This window comes from Narcine bancroftii, chromosome 7 (genome assembly GCF_036971445.1).
Source record: "Narcine bancroftii isolate sNarBan1 chromosome 7, sNarBan1.hap1, whole genome shotgun sequence".
Classification (NCBI taxonomy): domain Eukaryota; kingdom Metazoa; phylum Chordata; class Chondrichthyes; order Torpediniformes; family Narcinidae; genus Narcine; species Narcine bancroftii.
This window is the reverse complement of record NC_091475.1, coordinates 33,470,404-33,495,417: the sequence shown is the minus strand read 5'-3', so window position 1 is coordinate 33,495,417 and position 25,014 is coordinate 33,470,404. Positions and strand designations below refer to the sequence as shown.

General features: G+C 43.0%; 1 protein-coding gene across 11 annotated transcripts in view; it reads left to right on the top strand.

Annotated features, from left to right (window-relative positions):
* Nucleotides 1–25,014, top strand: part of LOC138738713 (serine/threonine-protein phosphatase with EF-hands 1-like) — a 60,716-nt gene that overhangs the window by 4,854 nt on the left and 30,848 nt on the right. For 4 of the 11 annotated variants that reach the window (XR_011341701.1, XR_011341702.1, XM_069889465.1 and 1 more), the window contains exons 2-7: nt 7,773–7,905; nt 9,589–9,752; nt 12,131–12,178; nt 17,911–18,038; nt 20,705–20,777; nt 23,292–23,500. Coding sequence is in view for 9 of the 11 variants with exons in the window: in XM_069889465.1 (XP_069745566.1) it covers nt 9,650–9,752; nt 12,131–12,178; nt 17,911–18,038; nt 20,705–20,777; nt 23,292–23,500 (561 nt within the window). In the remaining 2 variants the exon portion in view is untranslated. Of the gene's footprint in view, nt 1–7,772; nt 7,906–9,588; nt 9,753–10,335; nt 10,878–12,130; nt 12,179–17,307; nt 17,371–17,910; nt 18,039–20,704; nt 20,778–23,291; nt 23,501–25,014 lie in introns of those variants that run through there. The other 7 variants (XM_069889471.1, XM_069889468.1, XM_069889466.1 and 4 more) reach the window with 6 other exon arrangements.

Genomic DNA, 25,014 nt, shown 5'->3' with positions numbered 1-25,014 from the left:
CAGTGTTTCTAACAATTCTATCTGAACCATGTGGGAGAGATTCTGGAAAACAACAATTTTTGTAAAAATAACATGTTAATCAACTCCTTAACCTGTTGATTTATTTCACTGAAAGGAAAAATAGAATTCTGTTTGAAGCCTTCCAGGCAATATACTCCCACCTCCCAGCTTGGTTTACACCAATCATGTGAGTGCATATTGAAATCAGATAATGAGCACATCATTGCAGACTGCACACTGTTGGAGGAGACAGAGCATCGTATGGAGACTGGAGGAAAAGCACAGCTTGATTCTGTTGGCCAGTTGGTTCAAACACTGCAGAGAACTTTGGAATTGGTGCCTGGAGGTCAATCCTTCATTGTGTCACTGAAAGGGTGTGGCTGAAGTTGTGCAGGAGTCTGGAAAACTTTGGAATTGGTGCCTGGAGGTCAATCCTTCATTGTGTCACTGAAAGGGTGTGGCTGAAGTTGTGCAGGAGTCTGGAAAACTGATTGAGGTGAAGCTGATTGGATGTAATAAGGACACTCGGATTTTGCTGACTACCCATTGTCAGGTAATGGGGGAATTACTTACTAGATAAAGAAGATGTATGATATGCTTGACTACATTTTGTGGGGCATTGAGTATAAAAGGAAGGAGGTCAGGTTGCAGCTATGTAAAATATTGGTTGGCCTGCACTTGGAATATTGCATGCATTTCTGGTCACCTAATTACAGGCTTTGGAAGGGGCACAGAAGAGGTTTACTAGGATATTGCCTGGTTCAGAGGGTATGAGTTTTGGGGAGAGATTGGACAAACTTGGGTTGGTTTCTCTGGAGTGTCGGAGGCTGAGGGGAGACCTGAAAGAGGTTTATGAAGTCATAAGAAGCATTGATAGGGTGGGCTTTCAGAATCTTTTCCCCAGGGTAAAAATATCACACACTTGATGCATGCATTTAAAGTGAGATGTGCGATGTAGATATTTTTACACAGAGAATGGATGATGCTGTTGGAATTAGTGGTGGAAGCAATATAATAGTAGCATTTAAGAGGCTTCTAAATAGGCACAGGGATAAGAAGGGGATGGAGGGATAAGGATCACGAGCAAGCAACAGAGATTTAGTTTGATTTGGTATATTGTTGGCGTCATCGTGGGGGTATTGCTGTGTTGTGCTAGTTCATGTTCTTTGTTCTATATAAGATGAAGAATCTAGGACTTGCTCGTGATTTACCGAAAGGGGACGAACCCTGAACAAAGTGAGTCAGGAAACCTAGAGGTTGGAACTGAAACAGTTGGAGTTCCAGTACATGGTATTGAGATTGACAGGCTACCTCTTTTGATAATACAGCTTGATGAGATGAATTTGATGTTTATTGTAAGGTTTCAAGAAGAAGTATGCAGTTAACACTGTCTCGACGAAAGAGATTTCCAACATCCTGAGGCCATAAGATATTTTTGATGATTCCTATCTTTCTTGAACTAAAACCAAACTGCAACATTTTCCAACAATCTGCACACACGAGATCAGATAGACTAGTTTTCCTTGCAGCAGAGGAGGATGAGAGAAGACTCTTTGAGGAATACCAAATTAGGGGGTGCGTAGATAGTTGGAAACATTACCTCCCAGCGGAGATGTTCTAGAACCAGAGGAAATAGTTTCGAGTAAATAGTAGATTTGAGGGATTGGAGGAAGAATCTGCACCCGATCTGGAACACAAACTGTCCAAGGCTGAGAAAGAGACTCGTATAACCTTTAGAAAGTACTTGAACAAGCATTTGAATTGCCGAGGCACAATGGCTATGGATTAAAGTGTTGTAAATAGGATAGCTCATATGGATGTAATGGGCTGAAGGGCTTGTTTCTTTGCTTTGTGACTCTATAAATCCTTGTCACTAGTGATAATTGAATTGGGCGTAGTTGTTAGGTTCTCAGAGGGCTTTTGAGGGAGTGCTACTCAAGAGAGGCAATGTGAGTTAGGTGAGTAGGTGGTCTAATTGATTCCACATTTGGGAAAAGTTTGAAGAAATGTGCAGGAAAAATATTTCACACAGGGAGTGGTGGGTGCCTGGAATTGGCTAACATATCCATTTAAGCCTATCTTTTTCCATTAATCCTTCCAATTTTTTTTCTGAAACATTGCAATAGTACCTGCCTCAACCACCTCCTCTGGTAGCCCACTCCATGCAGTGGAAGCAGATACAATTAGTCGTGTTTAAAAGATACATTAATATTCAGTGGATGAAAGGATCTGGGTCATGTTGGAAGCAGTGTTTTAATTTGGGGCGGATGTTGTGGGTCACAGAGCCTGTTCCTGTGCAATTCTACATGGGAAGGATCTAATGATAATGAAAATAAATATATTGTCATATAGATTGTACATAGTACATTTGCAGTGATGTTCTCATTTGCTGCAACTGAACAGGTACTTGTAAAATAAAACAACAAAAGAACTAAAAGCAGCTATATACTAAACTCTTAATTGAATGAAGGGGAGGCAGGCCTCTTCAGCCCGGTTAAGCAACCTGCAAAGGAGAAGGACACTCCGATATAAAACCTACGACCCAAGGACCTCGCTGCCACATCCCAGCTTGCTTGGCCACGGCACACGATCCATGAGTGTAAAGGGTGGGGCCAGTACTGCACGCACTGCACTCCACCTAAAAGCTCCTTTGCGCAGGCCCGAGGACATGTCCACGTCCTCCCCCTCAAAACCGTGCCTGCCTGTCCCGCATTGGACTTGTCGGTCACCAACGAGCCTGCAGCAGACGTGGACATACCCCTCCATAAATCTTCGTCCGCGAAGCCAAGCCAAAGCAAAGAATTGAATGAAAAAGACAGCAAGTACAAAAAAAAATAGACAATAAATATTCAGTTACCCTCGTGCAAAAATAAAGTGACTTTGGATTAGTACACAGACCTTTTGTGGTGTCAGAGTAGTGTCTGATTAGTGTCACATCTGATGTGTATAGCAGTGTAATCTAGAAGAGATTATACTGATGGCTGCTAGTACACACAGCCCGGAAATAGCCATCTGGCCCAACCAATTCATGGTGCATTCATACTCCACGTAAGCCTCTTCTTGATCTTCCATCAATAGCCCTTGGTATTCCCTGCTTTCTCTCAGTCTGCCTCAAGCATTCCCTGTGGTGGTAGCCTTCACCTTGGTGCTTCTTGGGATCATGAATGACCTGCACCTGCTCTGGTTCTGCAGGCTCCAAGGTGACCCAGGAGACCAACATAGGAACCACAGACTCCTTCACAGTCGGGCCAGAAAGTGACTGCTGTAAGTCGGTGAGGTTCTCCAGTTCTTCCACTGCTGACTCTGAGCTTCTGTTTGCTCTCAATGCTTACCCTTGGTGACATCTCCAATCCTCTTCCTTGTGGAGTCTTTTGCCATAGGTTCCTAGGAGCTCTAGAAGATTAGATTGCATGGGATCCAAGGAGAGATAGCCAATTAGATAAATGAATGGGTCCATGGAAGAAAGAAAAGGATGATGGTAGAAGAGTGTTTTTCAGACTGGAGATCTGTGATTAGTAGTGTGCCTCTGGGTTTGGTGCTGGGCTTATTGCTGTTTTTCATTTATATCGATGATTTAGATGAAAACTTTCATGGCATGATTAGCAAGTTTGCAAATAACACTGGTAATGTAGATAGTGAAGACAGTACCCAAATAATTGCAGCAGGATCGTGATCAGTGAGGTAGGTAGGCAGTTGATGGAAGTTAATACTGAGAAATGTGAGGTGTTGCATTTTGGGAGGTCTAATTTGGGTAGGAGCTACTCAGTGAATGGTAGGGATGTGGGGAGTGTTGGATAGCAGAGGGATTTAGGAGTACAGGTATATGAAACATTTAAAGTGGTGTCACAAGTAGACAGGGTAGTCAGAAAACGCCTTCATCAGTCATAATCTTCTGTACAGAAGATGGGCTGTCAAGTTGCAATTGTGAAACATGTGGGTGAGGTCCATTTGGAGTATGCTGGAGAGGGTGTAGAGAAGATTTATGAGGATGTTGCCAGGACTCAGGGGGCCTGAGCTACAGAGGGAGAGGTTGAGCAGGTCATGGTTTTAATCATTGGAGTGGAGGAGAATGAGTGGTGACCTCATGGAGGTGTACAAAGTCATGTGTATATAGAGTCCTTTACCCAGAGTAGGGGAATTAGTAACCAGAGGACATCGGTTTAAGGTGAGGGGTGAGAAATTTAGTAGAATCCTGAAGGGTAATACTTTTTACACAAAGGGTGGTGGGTGTATGGATCAGGCACTGGAAGAGGTGGTTGAGGCAGGTGTTGCAATGTTTTAAGAAAAATTTGGAAGGATATGTGTATAGGTTTAGATGGATATAGGCCAAATGTAGGCAGGTGGGACTAATGGGTGTGAGACATTTTCAAATCTGTTTCAATACTGTTTGACTCTCAGTCAGTGGAAATGTTGCGTTCCTTTCTGGAAGTTTTGATAACCTGGTGGAATCTGAGCTCTGCTCTAATTTAATTTTGAGATGCAGGATGTATTAACAAGCCCTACTGGTCCACAAGCCAGATGACCAATGAATTTACTTACCTGTATGTCTTGAATGTGAGAGAGGACTAGAGCACCCTGAGAAAAACTCCTGCAGACTCGGAGAAAGTGCAAACTCTTTACAGACAGCGGCAGATTCGATCCGGGTCGCTGACACTATGATTAGTGAAATGCTTACCACTACGCTAACTGTGCTACCCCATCTCACACCTCTGTTGACTCTGTCTTGACTGAACTATGTATGCTCCAAGGAGGAGCATTTAAGGAGGTTTTCAGGCTATGCCTGGATTATTTATTGGAGAAGGGTAGGTGCTGAGTGTGAATGATCTGCTCTGTTTACCATATCCCAAGCACGACTACTCTTCAAAGCATCCTTCACAGTTGGCAAAGCCTTGGGACATCCTGAGATTGTGAATGGTCATATAAATAAGCACCTTTTTAAATTTGGCACTGAACAGGCACTTCATGAATCAGACGTTCCATTACGTATGTTATATTCATTAGTCAATGTTCAGGAGTAATTTGTCAAAACCATTTTTACCAATCTATTTATAAGCTGAAATCAATTCCAGTTTACCTCACCTGTTTGTCCAGATCATGACATGTCAATCATTATATATTTACCGACTTATAATCCTGTTTAGCCTTAACTGTGACGTCTTTAAGCCCCATTATTTATTTAGGGGTAAACCTCAGGTGGATGATGATTATGTATGAATGATAAATGAGAATGTGCTTCTTGTGGAAGTAAACCTTTACAATCTAAAGTTTTGTGCAGAACTGAATCCTGTTTTAGTTGCCAGGATGGGAAATGCTAAAGCAACCAAAACCTGTGCTTCACAATAGAAGCAAGGTAGGAGGATGTGGTGAGGGGCTTTATTTGCTGTATGCGTGGCGCTTGTATCTGGTTTCCACAAGGTTATGTTACAGTGATATTCATGAGTTGCCCTGGATCAACCAGTTCATGTCGAGATAAACAGTAGATGCTGGAAAACCAGAGAAACACTAAGTGCTGGGGGAACTCAGTGGGTCAGGCTGCATCCACAGAGACCAATGGACAATCAACATTACGTGTTAAAACCCTTCATCAAGTCAAGAGCTTCAGTTTGTGATCTGAGCTAACTTGTGAATTATTTTCATTTGCTGCTTTCACCCAAACCTTTTTTTTTGTACATAAAGAAGAAAGGTGAAGTTTTCTTGAGTGAAGTAGAATTTAAGGTGAGAAGATTGCACATTCTTGGAAAATTGTATGTTAAGGAGAAGTCTGGAGGAAACATTTTTGCCAAGGATTTTTGTGGAGAGAATGCAGGTTGTGCTCAGCAACTGGGACTTCCCTTGTTCCTTTGTTCTATTTCACTCACTGAAGACGACTGACTGAATCTGGATGTTGAAAGAGATTGAAAGTAATTGAAATGTTGTGATGTGAAGCCTTCCTTGATGTGATTCCAGCTGGTAAGGTTGGGAGCAGATTAAGGAGCACCCCCTCCTCCCCGGACAGACAGAGTTGTGGTGATATATAGTTCTGCCAGCAACAAAAAATCAGGTAAGAGTGGTGAGGCAGAGATGAGAGCATTGCTCATGTGTCACAGAGAGTGAACCTGCAGGCACAGTCACCCATTAGATCTTAATCTGTGGGAGCACATAGGAGTCTGCAGATGTCAGAATTTGAAGCCAAACACAACCTTCCGGAGGAACTCAGCAGGTTGAACAGCATCTGTGAGAGAGAAAGAACAGTCAATGTTTCAGGTTGGAACTGAAGTTAAATAAGAAAGTCTGCAGACACAATGATTATAGTTTACAGAAAAATACTGGAGGATCACCCCAAGTCATGCAGCGTTCTTTATCCCTTTCTTTGGCTTGGCTTCGCGGACGAAGATTTATGGAGGGGGTAAATGTCCACGTCAGCTGCAGCCTCGTTTGTGGCTGACAAGTCCGATGCGGGACAGGCAGACACGGTTGCAGCGGTTGCAGGGGAAAATTGGTTGGTTGGGGTTGGGTGTTGGGTTTTTCCTCCTTTGTCTTTTGTCAGTGAGTTGGGCTCTGTGGTCTTCTTCAAAGGAGGTTGCTGCATGCCGAACTGTGAGGCGCCAAGATGTACGGTTTGAGGCAATATCAGCCCACTGGCGGTGGTCAATGTGGCAGGCACCAAGAGATTTCTTTAGGCAGTCCTTGTACCTCTCCTTTGGTGCACCTCTGTCACGGTGGCCAGTGGAGAGCTCGCCATATAACACGATCTTGGGAAGGCGATGGTCCTCCATTCTGGAGACGTGACCCACCCAGCGCAGCTGGATCTTCAGCAGCGTGGACCCGATGCTGTCGGCCTCTGCCATCTCGAGTACTTCGATGTTAGGGATGAAGGCGCTCCAATGAATGTTGAGGATGGAGCGGAGACAACGCTGGTGGAAGTGTTCTAGGAGCCGTAGGTGATGCCAGTAGAGGACCCATGATTCGGAGCCGAACAGGAGTGTGGGTATGACAACGGCTCTGTATACGCTTATCTTTGTGAGGTTTTTCAGTTGGTTGTTTTTCCAGACTCTTTTGTGTAGTCTTCCAAAGGCACTATTTGCCTTGGCGAGTCTGTTGTCTATCTCGTTGTCGATCCTTGCATCTGATGAAATGGTGCAGCCGAGATAGGTAAACTGGTTGACCGTTTTGAGTTTTGTGTGCCCGATGGAGATGTGGGGGGGCTGGTAGTCAAGGTGGGGAGCTGGCTGATGGAGGACCTCCGTTTTCTTCAGGCTGACTTCCAGGCCAGACATTTTGGCAGTTTCCACAAAATAGGACGTCAAGCGCTGAAGAGCTGGTTCTGAATGGGCAACTAAAGCGGCATCGTCTGTAAAGAGTAGTTCACGGACAAGTTTCTCTTGTGTCTTGGTGTGAGCTTGCAGGCGCCTCAGATTGAAGAGACTGCCATCCGTGCGGTCGTTCTTTATATAGCAAAGATAAATATGCATAAGCCACATTTCAGTCCCGAGCCCTTCATCAAGGTATGAGCAAGAAGAAGGCAAGCGTCCGAATAAAATGGTGGGGGGAGGGGCGGGAGGAGGAGCACAGCCCTACAGACAAGAGGTGGATATGGTGGGGAGGACACAAGCTGAGAAGTGATAGGAGGGGGTGATTGTTCTCTGAATGGAGAGGTGGAGGAAAGGACACAGAGGACAGGGAAGAGAGGGAGGCAGGGGAATGGCCTAGTGGAAACTGGTGAAATCGATGTTAATACTATCTGGTTGGAGAGGATCAGATGGAATATAAGGTGTTTCTCCTCCAATTTACAGGTGGCCTTGGTTAGGCAGTGCGTGCCCTGGGCAGACACGAAGGCATGAAAGTGGGACTAATGCCATGGAGTCATAGAGTCACACAACGTGGGACTACTGGGAGATACCCGCCAGTGCTGCGGGCAAAATGAAGGTGATCAATGAAACAATCTCCCTGTCTGCGGTTTCTAAGTATCAACTGAATTTTGCTACTTTTGCGACAATTGTCAAAAGACAGCTTTTTCATTGCAATTGGAAAAATCCATAAAGTTTGTCTCAGCATCCCCACACACGGTGCTTGCAGAAAATGTTTGACTTGTGATGGATACGGTTCATAAGGTGTTAGGAAACAGGAGCAGGAGGAGACCATTTTGGCCTGTTGAGCCTGCTCCACCATTCAAAAAGATTATGTCTGATCTGGCTGTGGACTCAGTTCCCCTACCCGTGGAGCTCCTGTTCCTCTTTCTTGTAGTCTTGTGGTCTATCTTAACCATAAACTATCCCGAGACCACTAAAATATCTGTCTGTTTTTTCTATCTTGCACTATATGCATCTGTGAATATTTATTTATCTATCCTTTAACATGTTATCTCTTTTTCAGTCTTGGCATATTGTAGGAATTTAACTCATTATTGTAGTTGGTCTATCTTGCATACATATGTGGCTGCTGCAAGAAAGAATTTTTGTGTGCTTGTTTATGGTACTTTTTTATTTGACAATAAACTCACAATGAACTGGGGGGATCTCTGGCCCTTCTTCAAAACACAGTCAGGATTAAGGGTGCTGACTCGAGATGTTGACTGATTATTTCTCTCTGTGTACATTGCTGAGTCCCTCGCACCCAGTCCCAACCTCTTTGTCAAGCTGGAGAGGATGCAGAGAAGATTGACAAGGATATTGCAAGGAATTGCAGACCTGCACAGCACGGTTAATGTAGCAGTTACTGCAAACCTATTACAGAACCAGCGACCCGGGTTCGAATCCAACCTTGTCTTAAGGAGTTTGTATGTCCTCCCAGTGTCTACATGGGTTTCCTCTGGGTGCTCTGGTTTCCTCTCACCTTTCCAAAAAAAGTACAGGGGTTGTAGATTAATTGGAATATTTGGGTTCCATGGAAAGGGCCTGTTACTGTGCTGGCTCTCTAAATTTTAATTTAAAATTAACCTAAGCTGTAGGAAGAGGTTGAGCAGGCTTGGGATTTATTCCTTGGAGCGTAGGAAGATGATAGGTGTTCAAATTCTTGAGTGGAGTAGATTAGAAAAAGAGTTTTTTGCTCAAAGTCAGGAATCAGTAACCAGAAGACCAGTTTAAGACAAGGGGAAGAGACTTAACAGGAACCTGAGGGGGTAACCATTTTACACAGAGGGTGGTGGGTGTATGGAACAAGCTGTTGGAAGAGATGGCTGTGGCAGGTATTATTGCAATGTTTAAGAAACGTTTGGGCAAATACATGGATCAGATATGGGCCAAATGCAGGTAGGAGGGTCCAGTCGTCGTGGATTTGTTGATCCGAAGGGCCTACTCCCACATTGTATGACTCTATGACTCCATGACATTAGCCCTGCATTCTTGCACACAATTCATCTGACAGCCTCGATTCCAATGTATTGGTCAAAAGCATATTCAGCAGGTTTCTTTTACAAATTAATACAGAAATATGAAACTGCCAAAGCTGTCAGTGTAATAATTAATTTGGCTGTGAGGGCTGGGACCGGGATTGGCTTTCAGGTGATGTGGCTCACTTGTCTTTGCGTCGCTATGTGATGAAATCGCTCACCCGTGTAAGTGTCTTCTCATCCAGCATCACCACTTTTTCATCTTTTATGGTTCGGAACAGTTAACGAAGGTTTCAGGAGAGAAGAGATGTCTCTGAGCAGAAGCCTCCACCGAATAGTGGTATGACGTCTGGGCATTCCAATACGAAGAGGATTGATGAAGCTGGAGCAATGGGATGCAGTTCATCTGCTGTAACACAGAACCAGACAAGGCAATGTGACAGAGGTGGGTACTCTGCACTCCTTAAGCCTCAGTATTACCAGATTCCTTAGTTTATAAGTTCCAGTGCTGTTAGTCTTGACACCTGCTAAAGAGATGTGACAAAGTTGGGAAACAAAAGACTTTCAGATACAAGGAAAGGTGACATATAGTTGTTAATTGTACACAGAGTGAAAGGTGGTGAGTTTATTGTCATACACATTATTCAGTGTACATATGGACTAAAATGTTTACTCGCTATAGCCGAGCAGGTACTTGTAAAGAAAAACTGTACTAGTAAACTAATTGAATGAAATTAAAAGAGACATAAACTCATAAGGTAGATATAAAATGCCATATTAATCTGAGGTAAAAAAAGGATGTGTATTAGTGCAGATAGTCCTTTTGTTAGGTCAGAGGAGAATTTCAAGATCCTGATAGTTGTTGGAAATAAACTGTTCTTGAACCTAGGGGTGCTTGAATTCAGGCTCCTGAAGGTAGAGGTGATAAGAGTTTGTGACCATGGTAATGGGGCCTTTATGATGGAATGATTGGGTAGTCAGAGCCTGTGAAAGACCTGCCTATGGTCTGCATCCCTGGGCACTTGAATATTCTTGGGAGTTTGAGTGATGGGAAAGCTATTAGCAGCAAAGTTCCACAAATGTTATTGTTAGGTTCAAAACAAAATCTGCTGGAGGAACTCAGCAGGTCGGGCAGCATTAGTGGGAGAAAAAGAATGATTGACATTGGCCCAGAATCCTTCATCAAGACTGAGAGTGCAGAGGGGAGTTAGCCAGTACAATTAGGACAGATTGGAAGGAGTTGGACAGGACCAGTAAGGGATTGCTGAACCTGGGAGGGGTGAAGGATGATGGACAGAGGCAGGTGCTAGACAAAGGGAGAGAGAGAAAAACAAGGGTTATGTGGAAGAAGATGAGTCAGACAGGGTAGGGTGGGTGATGCTGCTCAGCCAGTCAGTTCCTCCAGCACATGGTGTTTATGCTCCAGATTCTAACCCCTGCAGTCTCCCATGTGTCTCTTGTACCCTTGGGTTGCTTGCTTTTCTATAAGCAGGTTAATAGAACACTTGATTCAGATGTTTGCTGGTGATACAAAAGTAGGCTAGGGAAGAAATCTGTAGACTGGAGGAAGGTGAGGTGTACAGAATAGCAACAAATGCATTTCAGTCCAGAGGAGTGGGAGATAATGTATAGGGTGTTGTATTGGGAAGAGTATCAGGTTCAAATCTGGACATAATCAGATGTAATTTTACTGAACAAACAGGAGACAAACGGGAGAACGTTAAATTGTGCTCAATTACTATATTACTTAAATTACGATATAATCATTCACATTGGACCTAAGTTGGACCCTGGCAATAGTGAACCTATACTTGACACGCTCACACACTTGAGCACATGCTCTACAAACAGGGACTTGCACACACCTACCTGGTTCCCTGAACCAACGGGAATGCGGTTCTCTCATGTAGTGATCAATTGCAGTACTACGGCTCAGCTTCAGTGTAGTGCACACCTCACCCGCGGCACTTCCAGCGATGTCTACAGTAGTGATCTGGCATGGACCAATGTCTGGAAGCTAGGACCATGAGGCAGAGAGAAAGAAATGTACTGTGCATCGACGTTTTGTACAGCTCTAATCTGGGCACCTAGCCAATAATGACCCTAGGTGATTTGAGTTAGCCAAACGCAAGGTGTGGACTAATGGGTGGCCAGTGTCCAACCTTGATTGACAGGTGATGTGATTTATGAATAAGTTTCAGACAGGGAAGAAATGTGACCACACGCAGTACTCACATTTCACTACATATCAAAAACTCTATAATAGAGAAAGTGGTGAGCACCAAGTTTCTTGGAGTTCACTTAACTAGTGACCTATCGTGGACACACAACATCTCCTTACTAAACAGTGACTGCACTTCCTGAGAAGACTGAAGCAGATAAGGCTACAAGCCACCATTATGTCAACCTTCTATAGGATTGTTCTGGCCAGCTGCATTACAGTGTGGTATGGTTGCTGCAGAGAAATGAATCGGAGGTCAATCCACAAGACCATAAGAGTGGCAGAGAGAATCAATGGAGTCTCCCTCTGCACCCCCCCCCCCCCCCCCACTATCGACATGATCTGTTGGGATCGTGTCTGAAGAGGGCGTGCAAAATCAAAGATGTATTGATGGGTGTAATTAAACAGTGGCTCACAAACCATTAGCATCTGTACACCCTGATTCTGCTCTGTGGAATTCTCTGTACTTCTGTGTGATCACTTTAACTTTATATTTGCTCTCTCTCCTTAGTCCAGAGCAGTATTTCACAGACTCTAGCTCCTTTTCTCCCCCCCTGTTTGCTGGACTCTGATTTTGTAGACTTACAGATTATTTTGTTCAGTTACTTCCGATGCAGTTGAATTGTCAAAGATTCCAGCTTTCTTAACAGGTAAGCATTTGTTATGTTCCGTTGAATGTCTATTCTTAAACATTTTAAACGTAATTAATGTTTTTGCAAGTCCTGATCACAAAAGCATTTGTGTTTCTGACACTGTGCAGCCACTCCCAGCTTTGACCAGTAAGTTCCAGTGTGGGATCACTTTGCTCTTCTGATTTCATTGGGGCCTTTGGGAATGGTGCAGGGGACCAATCAATAATACATCGATGTGTCTGCATGCTCTCTACAAACTTTAGTTGCTTATGTCACAATGTTCATGCACACATTGAAAATGTTTCTGTCAGCAATTACAACAGGCAAACCTAATGTCACAACACAAGAACAGAAGAATATAGGAGCAGGAAAGAATGTGACATATTGTATATACCTAAGTACAATGTATAGATGCACTAAAATTCTTACTTGCTGCAGTCACACTGGTACTCATGATACAACAACTACAACAGTATACAGATAAAGAGATGATAAATATCAAAGGATAGATAAATAATCACAGTTGACTGCCTTCTTGAGACAGTCTCACACAGATGGCTGGGAGGTTGGAGTCTATGATGGACCTGGCTATGTTTGCTACCTTCCACAGCCTTCTGCATTTCTGGCAGTCAAATTCCCAAACCAGGTCATGATGCCAACAGACAATATACTTTCCACAGTGCACCTGTGGAAGTTTGATAGAATATCTGGCTAAATGCCAAATCTCGTCAGACTCCTTAGAAAGTAGAGGTATTGGTGTGCCTTCTTCATGGTTGTCTCAATGTACTGGATCCAAGAGAGATTTTCTGAATTATGGACCAGACTTCAAGGAACGTGAAGATACTAACCCTCTCCCCCTCCATCCTATCAATGCGGACAGGTGTGTGGTCTCTCGGCCTCCCTTTCTAAAATCAAAAATCAGCTCCTTGGTCTTGGTGATGTTGAGAGCAAGATTATTATTCTGAACCCAACCACGATCTCCATCCTGTATTCTGGATCATTGTTTCCAGTTATTTGGCCAACAATGATGGTGTCATCAGCAGTGAGTTTGTAGATGGAGTTGGAGCCGCTCTTGGCGATGCAGTCATGAGTATAGTAGGAATAGAGCAGAGAACTAAGCACGCAGCCTTTGGGTGCCCCTCTTTTCAAACCTGTTTGCCAGGTTTTCGCCTTATCACTATATATCCATTTGCAGAATCACAATATTCCCATTGAAACTTGCCCTGAGCCAGCACTTATGGCCCAACCTAAATTGTTCGTGACAAGGTGGGGGAGAGCTGCTGCAGGCTCTGAGGTGTGGGAGGGTGATCCAGGAATTTGGCCCAATGATGGTGAAGGATTGGTGATGTATTTCCATGTCAGGATGGTGTTGGCTTTGAGAGCAACTTCCAGGCGGTGGCTTTTGCTGCCTTTGTCCTTCCAGCTGGTGGAGGTGTTGTGTTTGGAAGGAGCTGTCTCAGGAGTCTTGGTGAGTTGTTGCAGTGCCTCCTGTAGATGGTGCAAACTGCTGCCTCTGTGCGTTGAGTGGCTTTGAATGTTTGGAGATGTTGGGCCTATTGAGCAGGCTGCTCTGTCTCGTGTGGTCTCAAGCTTCTTGAGGGTTGTTGAAGCTGCACTCAGCTAGGCAAGTGGAGTCTGCTTTTAGATCAATTTTTGTTCAAGGCAAACTTGTAAACCCTACAATCAGTGCTGTGCAGATCATTGATATAATTAATATGCAACCTAAAGAATTGAGTGTCAGGAACCGATCCTTGGGGTATTCTGTTGGTTATAGCTTGAAAAGATATACAGAATATTTTTGCATATGTCGAGTCTTGAAACCCTCAAAAAGCACTCAAAAAATCAGGGGTCGACTTGTATGCCAGGTACAAAAATTAGACAAATTCAATTCGAAAGTTTCTCGATGTAGTTTTGGCATATAAGACGACCCAGCATCAAAAAAGAACCCAACCTACAAATTTTCAAGCTACCAGTAAATTAGAAATAAATTTTTATCCAAAAAAAAAACCATTTAAAATCCTTCAAAATCATTATCATCTGAGGCAAAGACCTTGGTAAGTACATCCAGAGTCTCATTGTTTATACCGTCATCATACTGGCCTGAATATGATGAGTTGGCTCCCACTTCATAATCAGTGTCCCACAATAAATCATCCTTCATACCATTTATTGCACTAGAGATGCTGCACTTGTTGAAAGATTTTATTACAGACTCTACTGGCTTCATATTTTCGTCATTTTTTCTGGAGGCTCCATGATAACAACGACCTTCCATCAATGCCCAACATCTCTATCAACAATTTTTTTGGGGGGGGGGGATTGACTTATATGCCTGATAAATGATAAAACCATGAAGATGAGGCTGAAAATGGGGACCCGACTTATCTGAAGGTCGACTTATACGCCAAAATATATGGTATTTGAACATTTAATCCTCCAAAATGTGCCCCAGCCTCTTGTACACCATCTTGTCAAATGCGTTTTTAAAGTTTTAACGATACAGCACAATAGAAGCCCATTCTGGCTATTGATACATGTACTGCCCAAACACACCCAATTAATTAACCTACCAACCCTGTACATTTTGGAGGGTGGGAGGGAACTAGAGTTTTTATATTGTGTATTATCTTTCATCAAAAACTCCAGGGATGGAAAGATGAGGGTTATATCCACTGAAACAAGAGGAAATGAATGAGAGGGGATCTCTGAGACATAAAATTCCAACAGGTTAGATGTAGGAAGAATTTTCTCAAAGCTGGCGAAATCCAGAACAAGGAATCACAGTCTAAGTCAGCTACTTGACTCAGAGAGTTGAAAATTTGTAGAACTCCCTACCACAAAATTGTCAAGGCTGGTTCATTCGATATTTTCAGATGGAAGATGGATGCGGCCCTATAGGCTAAAATTGGCTAAAAGGATTGAGGGGTATGGAGAGAAATCAGGAATAGGGTAGTGAGATCACATGATCAGCCATGATTGGGTTGAATGATGGAGCAGGCTGGAAGAGCTGAGTGGCCTCCTTCTCCAACTTTTTATATGTTTCTGAATCAGTTTTCCCCATGAGCTTTTTCGTCTTTTGCTGCTGGTTCCTGAAAATATTCCTGCTCCTCTGCTCTGCCACTAGTCCTTGATAATTTGGCCAACCTACTGTTTGATATATCCTTATACTTCAGTTTACAGGTTAACCATGGACAGATACTCTTTCTCATGGAATACCTCTTTTTAATTGAGATAAATTTCTGCCAAGTGTTTTGGATTGTATTTCTATCTGACAGGTCTCGTTCTCCCCAGGTTAATTTACCCAGTTCCCTCCAGACAACTCCAACTTCATACTGTTATCGATGCCCTTAAGCGATAGAAATAGGCCCTTCTTCCATTTAATCTCTCATCACTCATAGGTCCCCCATCACCCTGGTCACAACCTCTTCTCACTGTTACCTTGGGCAATAGGGACAGAAGCCTGAAGACTGACACCCAGGTTCAAGAACAGTTTCTTTCCAGCAGCCATCAGGATCTTGAATCTCTCCTTATTACACTAATCAGGAACTTCTGACTAATCACAGACCACAAAAGGATTAAATGCACTGTTGCAAAGTCACTATTTTGCATTAAAATAACTGGATATTTATTAAGTACCTATCTTTTGTATTTATTGTTCCTTTGTATTCAATTAGGTTCACTGTTGTAGCTTTTTGTACAAGTACAGTAAAATCCCCATTATCTGGAATTCAAGTAACCGACAGCCTCAAAATATAAAAATTTAAAATTGGCGCCCCCTTGGGGTTAATTTGCCAATCATGCAGCACGCAACCAGCAAATTCACTTATCTGGCATCTACCAAACCCAATAGATGCCAGATACTGGGGGTTTTACTGTACCTGTTTGGCTGTAGCAAGAAATAATTTGGTATATGTGTACATTGTACAATGTGTATGACAATAAATTCATTATCTTCTCCATCCCTGTATCTGACCCAGATCCCTCAGAACCATGTGGACCTGCGGTTGTTCACCCTTGACCATGTCTAGAATTCTTCCATGTTGTGATTACTGAATGTCTTTGAAGCAATAAATCATTTGGGCATGGGGTGGGTGGAGGGGGGTTCACAGGACTATGAGTAGGCACTCGCTGATAATGACCCATGATGTCAACTGTCAGTTCTGTCAAAGGGATGTGTCTTAAGGGACATCTAATAGGCCAAGGTATATGGGATCAAAGCTTAGGAGCTGAAGGCAGAACCAATGGGTATGTTCTGAAAACAGCCAGGATTATTTAATCCTACAGAGATACATCACCAGGATGTTATCCAGGCTGGTTAGGAGAGGAGGCAATCTAGGCTAATGCTGTTTTCTTTATGACAAAGAGCACTGAGGGGAGACACACTGGAAACTGCAGATGCTGGAATCTGGAGCAATACACAATCTTCTGGAGGAACTCAGTGGGTCGAGCAACTTGAGTGGGAGAAAAAGAGTGGTTAATAGTGTTTCAGAGCGGGTGGATGAAGTTGTATAGCATGGAGGGGTGATAGATGGAGACAAAGGCTGCTGGTGTTGGAATCTGATCAGAAGAGGTGACAACAGTGGTAATATAATGAAAGCTGTTGATGGAGAATTGTTGGGGATGGCCAGATGGAACCAAAGACAAAAGGATGGGGAATCCGGGAGACACACGAGTGGAAGGAACTAGTGAGAAAGGGGGATGAGAATGGATAGGTGTAGGTGGGAAAAGAGAAAAGAATGGGTAGCTGGGAAGAAGATTACCTGAAATACAACAATTCAGCATCCGTATCATTGGATATGGATTTCCCAGGCAGAATATGTGGTATTGCTCTCTGGTTTATGTTGGGCCTCACTGGCAGTGGGGAAGGTCCAGGATAGACAGGTCAGTGTGGGAATGGGAGTTGGAATGGCAAGGAACTGGGAGCTCAGGATGTATATTGCGGACAGAGGGTAGATGCTCTATGAAAATGTCCTCAAATTCAAGGACTGGGCGGGGGGATTTAGATGGATAAGGACCTAGCTGAGAAGTAGGGATAACCCATTCCCTGAATTATAGGCTGATAGCCCTATTATGCCATAAATCTCCTCCAGCTTCCTCTTATCCCAGTTGCTCTAACGTATCCTCACACTCTGTAGCTCTCATTCCAGGACCCAATCCCACGAATCTTCTCTGGACTCTCTTTTGTGCCTCCACATCCATTCCATTCTGAGGTGAGCTCACTACTCCTGTGTTTCATCACTGTTCATCATTACAGCCCTGCCTTTGTTGATAAGACCCGGAATTGTCTATCTCTTTCTCAACCTTCCTTGCCACTTCCAATGAGGCTACACGTGCACCCCTTTTAGAACAGTGTCCTTTATTCTTTCCCTTGCCTCTTCCCATTTTTCAACCCAAAATGCATCATCTCATATTTTTCAGCATTAAAATTTATCTGCCATGTGACTACTCATTCTCCCTGGTTGTTTAAATTGGTTGCAACCTCCCCTTGTTACATTAATCAAAGACTGCTCTGACACCACAAAAAGGACTGCCTGCACTATTGTAATGCCACAATTATTCTTTCCCTATACCAGCTGTGAATATTCATTATTTATCTTTTGTATTTCAATTTAGTTTATAAAATGTGTATGATTTTTTTTGTAAAGTATCTGTTTGGCTGCAGCAATTATGAATATCAGTACATATTCTTGTTGTACAATGTGTATGACAATAAACTTATTATTACTGTCTGTGTTATCATCACTTCGCAGCCATTAAAGCAGCCATACTCATTCAGCGCTGGTATCGACGTCACGTTGCACGGATGGAGATGAGGCAACGTTACACATGGAGCATCTTTCAATCTATTGAGTATGCCGGAGAACAAGACCAACTACAGGTGAATTTTATTCTAATTGTGTATTGAACCACAAGTATGCTCCGGTCACCACACAACAGAAAGGATGTGGTGGCAATAGAGAGCATGTGGAAAAGATGCACTGGGATGAATCCTGGAGTGGAGGGCCGTAATTACAAGAAAATGTTGAGCACCTCTGTTCTGCTGCTTCAACAGCAAGGACCTCCCAGTGGCCATCCCTTGTCACATGATATGTCTGTCCATGGCCTCAGTATGGCCTTATTGAGAATACTCGTACATTGGAGGAACTACATCTTGTATTCTATCTCTCCAGTCTCCAACTAGATGAAATAAATATCAACCTTGGATTTTGGCAAACCCTGATGAAGAATCATGCCCACTTTCCATGAATGCTGCGAGGCCTGTTGTGCCTGTGGCACTATACTTTAGTGTATTGAGATGTTGGATGTGGGATCTCTTCTCACCGGGTTGTAGGAAGCTGAGGGGTAACCTCACACTCTGTAGCTCTCATCCCAGGACCCAATCCCACGAATCTTCTCTGGACTCTCTTTTGTGCCTCCACATCCATTCCATTCTGAGGTGAGCTCACTACTCCTGTGTTTCATCACTGTTCATCATTACAGCCCTGCCTTTTATAAAATTATGGGGGCATAGGTAATTGGAGACTTTTTGCTGGGACAGAAGGATCTAGAGCTGGAGGGCACAGGTTTCAAGGTGAGAGAGCTGGAATCTTTTTGCTGGGACAGAAGGATCTAGAGCTGGAGGGCACAGGTTTCAAGGTGAGAGAGCTGGAATTTAAAGATCTGAGGGATGTTTTTTCTGTTGTGGTGGTGGCTAAATGGATTGAGGTGGTCGAGCTAATAATTATTAGTGTTTATAGGTGTTTAGACAGGTACTTCAGAAGGAAAGGAGTAGAAGGATATGGGCCCAATTTAGGTGAATGAGATTAACACCAATAGGCATCACACTCATCATGGATATGGTGGGCTGAATGGCCAGTTTCTGTGCCGTACGATTCTATGACAGATGTACAGCAATAGGTGAATAGTTATACAACCTTTGACTCCTGGAGTGTCTGTCAAGCCCCTGTTTACACCTTTATGCTCCTGATGTCCTGCACTCTGAATGCCAGATTCAACTTCTTACCTACATACCTGGTGCAACTCCCAGCAATTATCCAAATTACCACCTCCATCATAATGGGACCTAACATTTTTCCAACCAATGGGCATTATTCTAACTAGCTTATCGTGCCCTTACTTCCTCGAATAGAGTTGCTACACTTGTGGCTTTCCATTCCCCCACGGTCTCTTTACAATGCTAGGTATGGGGGAACCAGTACTGCTGAGCGGAAAGCCCTGCAAAAGGTAGTGGACACAGCACAGTACATCACAAGCGAAACTCATTTATGTACTCAGACAATATATTTGAACTTTGAATTTTCCCAGATATCTGTTGATGGCATGTCCTTCTCCCAGAGATTCACTGCTATTTACCTTTGCTGAGATTTGTGGAAGTAACTCTATAAATGTTTGCCATGGCTGACCTACCATTTTATCCTTGGGTCTGTTTTCCCAATTCGTCTTTAGCCAACCTTCTTCTACAATTCCAAGAACGGCAGAGTCAAGGTTCTTTAGATGCTCTAATTAACACAAAAGAGTATCTCTGTGCATATTCTTTTTCTGCTTTAGCACATTAGGGCAAACTGCTATTTGTAGATTGTTTGAAATGCACCAAAATCTTTCCTTTCTTAGAAGACCAAGGAAATTGGGCCTGTTCCCCTTCTCCCTGATCAACTTCTTCACATGTACCATCGAAAGCATACTTGCTTGATGCATTGCATTGTGATACGGGAGCTGCTCTGCTCAAAATTGGAAATAGCACAGAATACAGCTTAGAACAAAACTAAACCTTCCCTCCCCTCCGTGGACGTCATCTACACCTTCTGCTGCCTCAGAAAGGCATCGAATGTACTGACATGTACATGACACGTACACATCCCAGACACATTCCTTTCTCCTCCTCCCATCGGGGAGAAGGCTTTTGAGTGTGATAGCATGCACCAAAAGAACACCGTTTCTACCCTGCAGACATCGTACTTCTGAATGAATGCCATAACAGTTTGTATAACACTGCCTTTGCTTGGTGCTAATTGATATTCCTTTTCATTGTAATCATACACACTAAATTGTGCAGAGCTTATGAACGATCGAGATGACCTGTTAATCTGCTCGCAGAAGAACCCTTCTCATTGTACTAGGTATTTTATCACAAATAAAATTAAATGTCATATTAGGATATTTGATCTCCTCACTGTCTTGACTGTAGCTGTAACTGTACTTGTGACTATGCACTCAACACACATTTTGGAGTTAATGAGCCGTACAACCCAGAAACAGCCCCTTTGACCCATCATGTCCATGTTGAGGGTCAGCACTTGGTCAATAGCTCCTTGGCAATTCAAATAATTGTCCAGACACTTTATTAAATGTTGTGAGAGTCTCGACCTCCTCTGCTCCATTTTGTTTCATAACTGTTTTGAGCCTTTCGGACTCTGGCTGGTATCTAATTTACATTCCAGTATTGATTCTATTGAGAGATGTTGAGTTGAAAGTGCAGCTTTGGCGCAGATGTTCCACCGGGTGTCAAAGATTTAATGACCCAGTTTGTGTTTTTTTTTCCCCCAGCTGTCACACTTCTTCACATTTCTGATGGATCACCATGCCCGTCATCGTGCACAGCTCAGTGTGGCAAGCAATGGTGAGTTACAAAATTCTCCCAATAAATCTTTTCTTCTGCTATTGGTGGATGTGGAGAACATATTGACGAATGTGCATTTTAGTGGATACCTTGAAATTATTTCAGAATTATCTCGCAAAGTACCTTCCAAAGCAGCAATGTACTTGTTGAAGAAAGACTATACATTATAGCCTGGTTTAGGGAATTTGTGTACCCAAGAATTCAGAAAGCTGCAGAAGGGAGCAAACATAGCCAGGTCCTCCTGTTCACTGAATATGGCTCTGTGAGGCTCTGCCTCAATAAAACAGCCAACATCATGGAGTGCTCTAATCACCCTGGTCAGATCCTCTTCCCACTGCTCCCTTCAGAGAGAAGATACAGAGGCCTTCTGTAGTCCTCTAGAGATCCAACACCCCGAGGTTCAAGAACTGTTTCTTTCTAACAGCTATCAGGCTCTTCAACCTCCCTGTATTGTCCTACCCATAACCATAAAGTACTCCAGAGCCACCAACAGATCTGTCTGTTAATTTTATTTGACAATTCATGTTTATTGTCACATGTATGTAATATATATGATTTAACATGTACATAATGGTGTGATAGGTTCTGCAAGCAGACTTGTTAGACCTCTCATATATAGAACAACTAAGACATAGTACAGAAATGCAGGTACAGAGAAACATCAGTTAGTACAGAGCAAAGGGAGCATAATTTTACGGGTGAGGTGAATTCAAGAGTTTGATAACAGTGAGAAAGTCACTGTCCTTGATTCCGGTGGTGCATGATCTCACCACCCCTTTACTTCTGATGGTGCCTCCAGCAGGCCTCATGGTCGCTAATAGTGGCAAATTGGAGAGGCAGGTATCAGAGGGTGATCCAAGTCCCAGTGCAAAGAAATGAAGAGAATGTCTGGAAAAGGGCTGCACTCACTGAGCAACTAGTGTTAATGTCAATGAGATTGGTTTCACTCTCTCTTAAGGATGAATTATAGCTGCTATAATTGTTAATGTTTGATTATTTTAACAACATGACTGGCATAAAACTAATTGTACAAGGTTTGGCAGATGCACACAGTAAGCAGATGAGTGACAAAGATGGCAGAATCCTTTGTACATGTGCAGATATTGCTTTAAGCATGCAATTCATTAACATTTGCTCACAATTGCAATGCTAGTAATTCATTTTGAAAGTATGAGAACGTGAAAGCATGGATGTAATGCTTAGTCATTGGTCAGACCACATTTGGAGTATGGTCAGCAGTTTTAGGTCTCATATCTAAGGAAGGATATGCTAGAAGATTCAGAGGAGGTTTATGAGAGGATGGAAGGGCTAGGGTTCTCACTTGAGTTCAGAAGAGTGAGGGGAGATTGAATTGAAATCGGCCGAATATTGACAGTGCTGGATAGAGTGGATGTGGAGAAGATGTTTCCATTGGTCAGAGAATCTAGGACCAGAATAAAAATATGTCCCTTTAGAACAGAGATGAGGAGAAGTTTCTTCAGCCAGAGGGTGGTGAATCTGTGGAATTTATTGCCACAGAGGGGTAAAGAGCCAAGTCATTGGGTATATTTAAACGGAGATTAATAGGCTCTTGATTAGTTTAGGTGTCAAAGGTTATAGGGAGAAGGCAGGAGAATGGGGTTGAAAGAAAAAAATCAGCCATGATTCAAATGGCAAAGCTAGCTCAATGGGCACAGTAGCCCAATTCTGCTCCTACAGCAGATGACCAGAATCAATCCTCCGTGAATATTTTATTCATGTTTCCCTGCAGACATGCAGAATACTAACCAGGAGAGAGGTGGCACCAGTTCATCTGCACTCCAGGTCTGTTGTGACCTGCATTTAACATCATTTGCTTCTATGGGGGTTGGTTATTCCTGGCCAACCATGCTTGGGGATCATCACTGTTAGGTGGGATTCTTACTTGGAGAAATTCAGTCATAATCCAACAGATGGAGCTCTGCCCCATTGACTCCTCAGCCGTGTGTACACAAAGTATGCTAACCTACAGTTCCTCTTGCTAACCTATTGTTAGCAGCATAAAGTCATTCTTTCTCACAATGGTCTAGTCTTGAGAAAGTTTTTTTGTTCAAAATGTTGACTGACCATTTCTTCCCATGGATCCTGATTGACCTGCTAAGTTCCTTCAGCAATTCATTGTCTACTCAAGATTCCAGCTCTGTATCTCAGGCAGGTTAGTGCAGCAGTTAGCACAATGCTAATACAGCACCAGTGATGTGGGTTCATATCTGATGCTGCCCGTAAGGAATTTGTACGTTCTCCCCGCGTCTGTGTGGGTTTCTTCTGAGTGCTTTGGTTTCCTTCTACCTTCCAAATTCTTAAGGGGTGAGTAGGCAAAATGGGGTCACATGGGTGTATTTGGGTGGTGCGAGCTCATGAGCTGGAAGGGTTTGTAACCGTGCAATAGTTCTGAATTAATTTTAAATTAAATCATTTCATAAATGGCTCGGTAGACTGAGTTATTGATCAATATTTGCTGTATATAAATCACACTTTTTATCCTCCCTCTTCCAGGCTTGCTTTCTCAGCTCTTGAATCCTTTAGGAGATGCGTGTGACAGTGCAGAGTATGACCCTGTGCCAGAAGATTTAAACTGCAAAATTCCCAGTTATTACTCGGGACCACGACTTTCTTTTCCTCTCACTGCTTTTGATGCCAGTGCATTGCTTAAAGCGTTCAAACAGCGGAAAGTGAGTCAATGTACCCTTATACAAAGATTCAGGGTAAGAGTCTCTGAGGTTAGGGAGAGGGGGTTTACCGGTTCACCTAGGTGTGAATTGATATTTCAGCTTTTACAAAAGGAATCTCTTAGATTATTGACTCTGTGCATAGATCATAGAACAGCACAGTACAAGTTCTTTGGCCCGCGATGTGGAATACATAAACATATTTCACCATCAATCTACCCTTTCCCTAGCTCATTTCCGTATCCTTCCTGAAATTCATGTGCCTGTCTATGAGCCTTTTGAATGTCCCTATGGTACCAGCCTGCACCACCATCCCTGCTAATACATTTCAGGCATCCACCACTCTCTGTGCATTTAAAAAAAAAACTGTCTCTTACGCTTGCCTTAAACTGATGTCCTCTGATATTAGCCATTGCCCACCTGGGAAAAGGTGCTGGCTGTCTCTCATAATATTGTATACCTCGATTCAATCATCCTTCATCCTCTGTCACTTCAAAGAAAAAAGCCCCAGCTCACTCAACCTTTTCTCCTAGGCTCTGTTCTCCAATCCTGGCTACATCATGGTAAACCTCCTCTGCACCCTCTCTACAACTTCCACACCTTTCCTACAATGAGGTGACCAGAACTGAACATAATATTCTTGAGTTTCATAGAGCTGCAACATTACTTCATGACTCTTGAACTCAATCCCTTGACTCAATGAAGGCCAACACACATATGCCTTCTTAACCACCCTATCAATGTGCAGTAACCTTGAAGGATCTGTGGACTTGGACCCAAGGTACTTCTGTCTCTCCTCATTGCTATGAATCTTGCTATCAACCACGTACTCCGCCTTCAGGTTCTATCTTCCAAAGAGTATAATTTCACACATTTCCAGATTGAATTCCATTGCCACTTCTCTACATAACTCTGCATCCTGTCCATATCCATTTTTCATATTAATTTTTTTAAATCCAAATTCAATCTTTAATTTTTATTATAATTTAGAGATAAAGCATGATAATAGGCCATTCTGGCCCATGAGCCCAATTATACCCAAATGATCAATTAACCTACAAACCTGAATATTTTTGGAATGTGGAAATGCACTGAGGCACCTAGTATTAACCCACACAGACTTGGGAAGAACATACAAACTCTTTACAGACAATGGCAAATTTGAACCTGGGTTACTAACACTAATAGCATTATGCTAAAATGGGTGGAGCTGTTACAGTGCCATTGATGGGGACTGGGGTTCGAAGCCCAACTGTCTGTAAAGAGTTTGTACATTCTCACTGTGTCTTTGTGGGTTTCATCCAGGCATTCCGGTTTCCTCCTGCCATTCAAAATGTACCAGGATTTGTAGGTCTAATGGGTGTAATTGGGTCGCATGGGCTCATGGGCCAAAAGTGCCTGTTACAGTGATGCATGTCTAAATTCTTTTATTTTTTAATTGGTTTTTGAAAAAATAATAATATCAAATACATAGATACATATGATATAAAGTTCAGGTAAATTAAAATTACAGATAGCAAACATCAGTAAACAAGGTGCACATGATCCGT